This window comes from Physeter macrocephalus, chromosome 3 (assembly GCF_002837175.3).
Source record: "Physeter macrocephalus isolate SW-GA chromosome 3, ASM283717v5, whole genome shotgun sequence".
NCBI lineage: Eukaryota > Metazoa > Chordata > Mammalia > Artiodactyla > Physeteridae > Physeter > Physeter macrocephalus.
The window spans coordinates 25,447,834-25,456,006 of record NC_041216.1 but is presented as its reverse complement, the minus strand read 5'-3'; the positions used below and the strand labels follow the sequence as shown (position 1 = coordinate 25,456,006).

The window sequence follows — 8,173 nt, the reverse complement described above, 5'->3', positions numbered from 1 at the left end:
GTCAGTTGCTTCATTTGCAAATATTTTCTCCCATTCTGAGGGTTGTCTTTTTGTCTTGTTTATGGTTTCCTTTGCTGTGCAAAAGCTTTTAAGCTTCATTAGGTCCCATTTGTTTATTTTTGTTTTTATTTCCATTTGAAAATCCCTCTTTTAAAGTGACTCAAGTCTTGGCCTATTTGTCTATGAGCTGTTGCATGTTTTTTCCCACCGATTTGTAAGAGCTCTTTATACAATCTGGACATGAATGTTGGTTACATGTATTGAAAATATCTTCTCCCACTATAGGGCTTAATTTTTCACTGGGTATGGTGGTTTGTTTTTTTTTTGAATTTATTTTATTTATTTATTTTTGGCTGCGTTGGGTCCTCGTTGCTGCACGTAGGCTTTCTCTAGTTGCCACGAGTAGGGGCTACTCTTCGTTGTGGTGAGCGGGCTTCTCTTGTTGCGGAGCATGGACTCTAGACGCGTGGGCTTCAGAAGTTGTGGCTTGCAGGCTGTAGAGCACAGGCTCAGCAGTTGTGGTGCACGGGCTTAGTTGCTCTGCGGCATGTGGGATCTTCCTGGACCAGGGCTTGAACCCGTGTCCCCTGCATTGACAGGAAGATCCTTAAACACTGTGCCACCAGGGAAGCCTGGGTATGGTGTTTTGATGAACTAAAGTTTCTAATATTAATGTCGTTCAAACAATCTTTTTCTTTATATCTTGTTTAAGAAATTCTTGCCTATTCTTTTATTTCTTAAGGTTTTTAATTTCCCTCAATAATCTTTTATCAGAATTATCCAAGGGCATTTGATATTGTCTGATGCCATTGTAAATGATATACTTAAAAAAATAGACTTCATATTTTAGAATAGTTTTAGTTTTACAAAAAATTTACAAAGGTGATGCAGACGGTTCCTGTAGTGGAATCACTTTTTCAACTAAGTTTTATTTCCTAATTTTCTGTTGCTGTTATATAGAAATACAATTGCATTTAGTATATTGACTTGGTGTATAATAGCTTTATATACTTGCTCATTAATTGTAATAATATACCTGTTGATCTTTTTGGATTTTCTACCTACCCAATTATGTCATCTAAATAAGACTGTTTTACTTCTTCCTTTCTAACACCTAAAACTTTTCCCCTTTATTGTATTTGCCTGGACTTTCAGGAAAAATTTGATATAAGTTGTGGTAGCAAGCATCCTAGTTCTCTTTCCCAAACTCATGGGAAAAATCCACTATTTCTCCACTAAGTATAATGTTTGCTGTAGAATTTTTTTGTGCGGATATGCTTTATCTACAATTTAGATTGAGGAAATCCACCCTTTTCCCTCAGTTTTTTTAAAAAATTATAAGTGGATTTTGATTTTCTCTTCTGGATGATGAATTTTATCAATTGATTTTTCTCCATAGGTTGAAATGCTTTTGGTATCTTTTTCTCCTTTATTTTTGTTATGTTAATTTTCAAATGTTAAACCAACCTTGCATTCCTGGGACAAACCCAACCTCTGGTGATATATTATCCCATTTATATAACTCTGCCTTGATGATCTCTGATGCTATTAGAGAGATTTAAAAAAAAAAAGTAATTTGTCCCACATTTGAAGTATTGGGATAACCTTTGCTGAAGATTTTAAATTTCAGTGTACTGTTCTGTCCTCTAGAGGGTTGTGTGGGCACAGAGCAAAGGATTCTGTATCTGATGCAGAGGCACCCCATGCATGATTCAGGCCAAAGGCTGACCTTTCCTTCTCCCACGACACATTCAGAAGGTGTTGGTCCCACCCACACCTGGCAGATTGGCTACATTGGGTCTTTGACCCCTTCTCCTCCGTGCTATTGACACTTTTTCAGGCTACTGGGTTGCTGTTCCAGTCCAACCAACTGACTCTGGCCATACCATTATGGCCATTGAGAGCTCAGCAAAGTGCCTGGCAATTGTGTGTTCTCCCAACAGATCAGCTGTTGTCCATCTTGTTCTCCCACAGCCACTCCTTTCCTGGTGTATTTCGTGACATTGTGGATTTGTTCCTCTGTCCTTTAAAGTCTAAATCTCATTTTCAGCTACTTGTGGTTTAGTTTAGCTTGGTAGCCCCCTGAACCCTGTGGTAGTCTGAATAATGGCCCCGCAAAGACGTCCACATCCTAATTCCCAGAACCTGTGAATGCTACAGAAGAGACTTGCAGGTGTGATTAAGTTAAGGATTCTGAGATGGGGGAGGTGATCCTGGATTACCTGGGTGATCCCTAGATGTGATCACAAGGATCCTTATAAGAGGGAGGCAAGAAGATCAAAGGAAGAAGTAGGAGATGTGATGAATGAAGCAAGAGATTGTTGTGATTCAAGGAAGGGGTCGTGAGCCAAGGAGTGCAGGTGGCCTCAGGAGCTGCAAAGAACGAGGGATGGATTCTCCCTTGGAGCCTCCAGAAGGAACCAGCCCTGCCGATTCTGGACTTCAGCCCAGCTGAAACTGATTTTGGATTTCTGACCTCTAAATCTATAAGAGAATAACACTGTCTTGTTTTAAGCACTGAGTTTGTGGCAATTTGTTATAGTCTTCTACTTGTGTAACCAGTCCCTTGGGGGTAAGGGGAGAATTAGGACTCAGTATAGATTTGGAATTGCATATTGAACAGTTAAGGGTGGAGGTGAAGGCATACAAACCTGTCCTACAGAAATAAACTAGGGGAGGAGTACGTAAAAGGGATTGAAGCAAGACTTGGCCCAAGAGTCTTCCAAGGAGCCAAAGGGACAGCCCAGCAGGAGAGGCAAATGGGACTTCCAACTCCAAAAGCAGGTCCTACGGTGAGTTTGCACAGACAAGGGGCACAGAATGTGGATGGCAGGCTGAGCTGTAAATATTTTTAGGTATTTGGATCCTATTTTGCTTATCCCTGTATTAATAATGGAGAATTGCCGCCGGGGTTTTGGTCTGGATGTTTTCTGATGTGGGTTACTGGTACCCAGTAAGGAAGAAGGATAGATATAATGGAGGAAAATGCCTGCTGGTAGACTGAGTGGTAGGTGCTGAGTTCTAGGAGGACAGATGAGACTGGAAGTACCCTATAAGATTGGGGAATTCATCCACTAAGAGGCTGGTGAGAGAAAACGTGGGCCCCACTGAATTGGGGCTGGATATGTTTGAATATTCTGCAGGTAGGTTATTTAACTTGACAATTCAGTAATGCTTCACTTCTATGGGTATAACCAAAAGTCAGAAAGGAAATAAAAATTTCGTGAGTAGTCAAAACGAATATTTCAGTGTTTGCGTTCTTTGGTTTTTAGAACAGCCTCTGGGCTCTCAGTTCAGCTCCATCCGTTCTTCCTGTGCATATAATTCTAAGAAGTGCAGTCATCTGATCGCTGGCCAAATAGGTCAAAAACAGCAAGTAAGAAGTCAGGAGAGGAGGGCAGGCAAACGGACAAATAAGGGGCAACAGCTGGCAGCCTATGTTGCAATACTAACTATTAAAAAGTGAACATACACAGCCTGGTACCTCCAGGGCCCCAGCTGCCCAGCCTTTCCCCAGGATCTCCCAATCTCTTTATAATCCATCAACTAAAGGGTTAACTCCTGGCAGAGCAGGGGCTTCCGGACCCTGCCTTAACACGGAGTCTCATTTCTGTTCTGATTGGTCCTGCCCTGGCCTTATGCATGTTAATAATTTGGCTCTCACCCATGAGCATAGGTGTACATTGCTTTAATATTTGAGCAATTGAATCCCCCCCTCAATATCTAAAATAAGAAATCCCAAAGTATAACAGTTAGGGTTGTTTCACATAGGGAGGAGAATCCATAATTATAGGCCCAGCGGGCGTCAATATATTACAATGCAGGATAACAACTGATATTTATATTAGTGGGTCTCAGTCATTAAGAAAAGTTTAACTGGGACTTCCCTGGCGGTCCAGTGGTTAAGACTCCACGCTTCCACCGCAGGGGGCGCAGGTTCATTCCTGCTCGGGGAACTAAGATCCCGCGTGCCTCGTGGTGCAGCTAAAAAAATAGATACATATTACCAAAAAAAGTTTCATTGCATTCAGCTTCTGCCTCCTTAGCAGATAGGTCTTGACTAGTCTGACTGCTTTATTAACTTAACTACTCACTCTAACCACTAATTCTCAGCATTAGCTGCATAGATTACCAGCCAGCCCTGGCCCTTCCTGAGCCAAAGATACGGAGAAACCAGGGCAAAACTGCAGGTCTGGTGGAGGCAGGTGTTGCAGTAGGGCTCCGTGGGAGGGTTGCTAAAATTACAGATGCACAAAAGTAACCCTGCACTCACTGCGAGGATTCTGTGGGGCAATAAAAGCGCCAGGGTTCTCCCGGGCATCCCAAAGCATTGACCTCAGGACCACACTTCCCGTGAGAGCCCAGGAACCATTGGAAGTGGCTGTGTGGGTCCAGGAGCCCTCCTTTCTCCGAGCATCTGTTCCCGTCTCCTCTCACTCCCCACGGCCCCTTCTTGCCTCCCTCTCTCTGCAGTTTCCCCTGCCTCACGGCTCGGCCTCACTCAGAGCTCCTTCTCACCCCAGCAAGCCTCCCTGGCTTCCCCACATCGTGATCCTTCTGGTTCCCTCTGCAGTTCCCTAATTCTTTGTGTGATTCTCAAGAAAAAAAATTCAGATGTCTCAGTTTCTGTTTTCTGAGCTGGATGTCAGGGCTCCCTGGCGCATCTAAAAGGTCCTAAAGGTTGATGCCCATCTTGCTGTCCTCAGCAGAGGTGGCGTCTCACAGGTGGCCCTTTCAGCCAGACCGGGGCCCAGCAGGCAGGGATCTGACTTTCTTAGCAAAGACTGGAGAGTGGGTTTCCTATTTCCGAAATCATGGGAAGCAGTTCCATGAGTTGGAGATCGAGTCCTTCATTCTCACCTCTGGTTCCCTTACAAACAGGCTGGGTGACAATGATGTCATTTCCTTTCTCCGTAAAATGAGAAAGGAAATGATACACACCAGGTGCTACACCAGGTGCTACTTACACACAGATTTGTTATCGAGTCCTCAGGAGGAGGTACTATCACCAAATCCTATTAAACTGGGGAAACGGAGGCCCAGAGCAGTTGAGTAACTTGCCCAAGGTCACACAGCTAGTAAGTGGTAGAGCAGGGATCCGAGCCCTGTGGTTCTGGCTGCAGAATCCTTGCTCTTTCCCGTGGTTAATTCGTGCTACTGTCTTGCCATTAATTCGTGCTACCGTATTGCCATTCCATCATCCCTCAGACTCCAGCAAAAAGTGGGCCATGAGATAAAAGAGGCTGCGGAGGGCGTTAGCTCTGTTCTGCAGAACAAGATGGTCCTTTGTTTCTGGCCAGGAACGCTGCTGCCCTTCACCTGTGCCCTCTCTGAAGGGCATGGGAAGAGCTGGCCTGTCAGCCGGTATAAACTCAAAAGTTCCTCCCTCAGCTAATTTCAAGGACTGTTTACCTGAGTGAACGCAGGAGGATTAGGCAACCCACTGATCCGACTGTGCTGGGTGGGTTTGGGTGTGACCACGCGCACCGCGGCTGTCAGAACAAATCCATCCCACAGAGAAACTCGGACGCCTACAGCGGCTCGGACAGCCCAGGACACGTGTTGGGATGTGACTTGTGAGCTGGGGCTAGGGGTCCACCAGTGAGTTAAGAGTTAGGATGAGGACAGGACTGCTGCCAGCTGGATTCTCCACTTTATGCCCAATGCGTGGGACCCAGGCCACCTCTCTCGCCGCCTGGCTGAGGGCAGCCCTGAGTCTGCAGGAGTGGCAGGTGTCGATTGCTGAGACAGGCAGGAAATACCCCTCGGCATCCGGCTGGCGTTTGCAGGCACCCACGATGCCCCTCACCAGCTCCCGGGGCCCCCCTTGCCAGGAGCAAGGGCACAGGAAATGCCTTTGCTCTGGGAAAGCCTCTCCATCTTGCTCCTCTCTGCCTTGGGCCCTTCCCTGGCCGGTAGTCGCTTGTCCACAGAGGCTGCACTGGGGGACCCTGTGAGTGAGTTTTCATAAATCAGACCGTGAACAACCAAACCCTTGGGCTAAGTGGACACGTCACGGCTGACGCCAGAGGTGATGAGACAGGTGCACGGCCCCTGGCTGAGTGAAGCCGGTGAGAAGGCCGCGCTGCTTTTCAGTGGGCGCAGCGAAGGGTGGATCAGCTGACCAGGCTTGGTAAATTGTTATTTACAGTTTCTGAGCTTTTAAAAGAAGAGCTTCCCCAGAATCGGCCCTGATTCCAGACCCACAGCGTCATGACGGCTCTGGTCACCCTGCTGTCCCTGCTCCTGCTGGGAGCCCGGGCCCAGCACGGGGCTGAGTGGACCTACTCAGGTAAGGCCCACCCCAAGGGCTGCACGCCCCCTTTCTGCCATCACATCAAGGAAGGGGGCGCCCCCTTCTTGAGGACAAAGCCTGGCCTTGCGGGGCGACCATGCATGATGGTTGTGTACGGTGCTTGCTGGGGTCTCAAGGTCTCGGGCTGGGGCAAGAGCGTTCTGACCTTAGACCTCGGCTAAGGAGAGGAGGGCAGAACTCTCCCCATTCCCGGACCCCTGAGTCACCCTCAGGGTTTCTGCTTTTCTGCCCCGGAAGCTGGCTTGAGAGCCCACTTAGTGCTTCCGAGGGCAAAGCCATTTGCTCCCTTGGTCTGTGTAGACAGAAAATCAAGCAGTTGCAGGGAGCTCCCTGCAGCCCCACCCAGGGTGTGTGGGGTTTGCAAGAGCTTCCTTCCAGGAAATTTCATGACACACGGTTTATCCAGAGCGTCTCGACGTGCCGAGAACCCAGTGACCATCGCGTGGCCTCCAGGCTGGCCTCTCTTGGTCGCCGTGGCCCTGCTGAGACCCCAGTCTCACATCCAGAACCCCACTTATAGGACGTGAAGTGGAAAACCCTGGCGTTTAGCACAGGTCCCAGCCCACGTGTGGACCAAAGAGAGGAAGACAGTGGGGTTCAGACACTAAACACCCCTTCTGTGTTGAACCGAGAAGCTGTGAGAGGCCTAAGTACAAACACCTTCCTCAAAACAAGCTATGGATGACGCTGTCCCCTAAGGGGGAAAGAGAACTGGATTCCCTATTGCAAATGGATGAGACCAGGACCCACAGTTGTTTGGAGGCCGAGTCACCCATTATAATGACTTGCTTTTCTCACCCTCTCTCCTCTCTTCTGTGATTAGTAACTACCTTAAAAAAGATAAATTTCCTTATTTTGATATTTTTTCAACTAATCATTCTAGGTCATCCTTGAACCCGATGCTTCCTTTCTTGTCCTGAATCCATAAGTGTAGGCACCCAGGTGGTCTTCACCATACTGGAGACCAGTTAAAGGGGAGGGGTCAAGCAAGGAGGTGGGGAGGTCCTGCCATAGGGCGTAGGGCGTGGCGCGGGCCGTGGTATTGTTGGGGGCTGGAAAAGAGAAACTGCCATTCAGAGGAAGTGAGGAAAAGGCCCTGAAAGTAACACAGGGATGCCAAGCCCAGGTAGCCCTCGAGTACATTTATCAGCCGACAGTCATGCAAAGGAAAAACCAAAGCTATGTATTAAAGACATCCATTGCTTTCAGAACACGAAGGCATGTTCTCAGGGCCAGTGGGTACAACAGGAAAGTTACGAACCAGCCCCAAAGCCCGCCAGACACCAGGGTCCGTGGTGCTGATTTAGATGCCCCTCCCGCCTCCTTCTGGAGGCCTGGCCCTGCTTTCTAGAAGACAGGCCTCTGGTCTTGACTGTGGCCTCTGCAGGCCTCCTGTTGGGCAGGCCCAGCTGTGAGCTGCAGGCTCTGGCCCTGCGTGAGGTGCCCGCAGGGCGCCCCTTGCACTCTGACCCCCTGGACTCTCTCCTGTGTCAGAGGGGCTGCTGGATGAGGCACACTGGCCGAAGGAGTACCCCGACTGCGGGGGGAAGAGACAGTCGCCCGTCGACCTGCAGAGGAAGGAAGTGTGGTACAACCCTTCCCTGAGGGCTCTGAACCTGTCAGGCTACGAGGTCCAGCACGGGGCGTTCCCTATGGTCAACGATGGCCACACAGGTAAGGGTGGGGACAGGCTCCCGTCCCCGGGCGGACATCGGGGGGGAGGCAGGCAGGGCTCCCAGGAGCTGTATGCGCAGAGATCCAGAGCGTGGCCTGGGGGCTGCAGGCCTCAGACTCGGGGTAGAGCGGTGTCGCGTCCTGGCACTTCGTCCCTGGTTGGGAAGCAGCCATCAGTAGAAT

The 8,173-nt window shown here is 48.8% G+C and overlaps 1 protein-coding gene across 5 annotated transcripts in view; it reads left to right on the top strand.

Moving 5' to 3' along the window:
- CA6 (carbonic anhydrase 6) overlaps positions 1 to 8,173 on the top strand; it is a 36,184-nt gene that overhangs the window by 10,085 nt on the left and 17,926 nt on the right. For all 5 annotated transcript variants that reach the window (XM_007110300.4, XM_007110299.4, XM_007110298.4 and 2 more), the window contains 2 exons: positions 6,152 to 6,292; positions 7,811 to 7,990. In XM_007110300.4, the coding sequence (XP_007110362.2) occupies positions 6,214 to 6,292; positions 7,811 to 7,990 (259 nt within the window). In that variant the 5' untranslated portion in view covers positions 6,152 to 6,213. The remainder of the gene's footprint in view (positions 1 to 6,151; positions 6,293 to 7,810; positions 7,991 to 8,173) is intronic.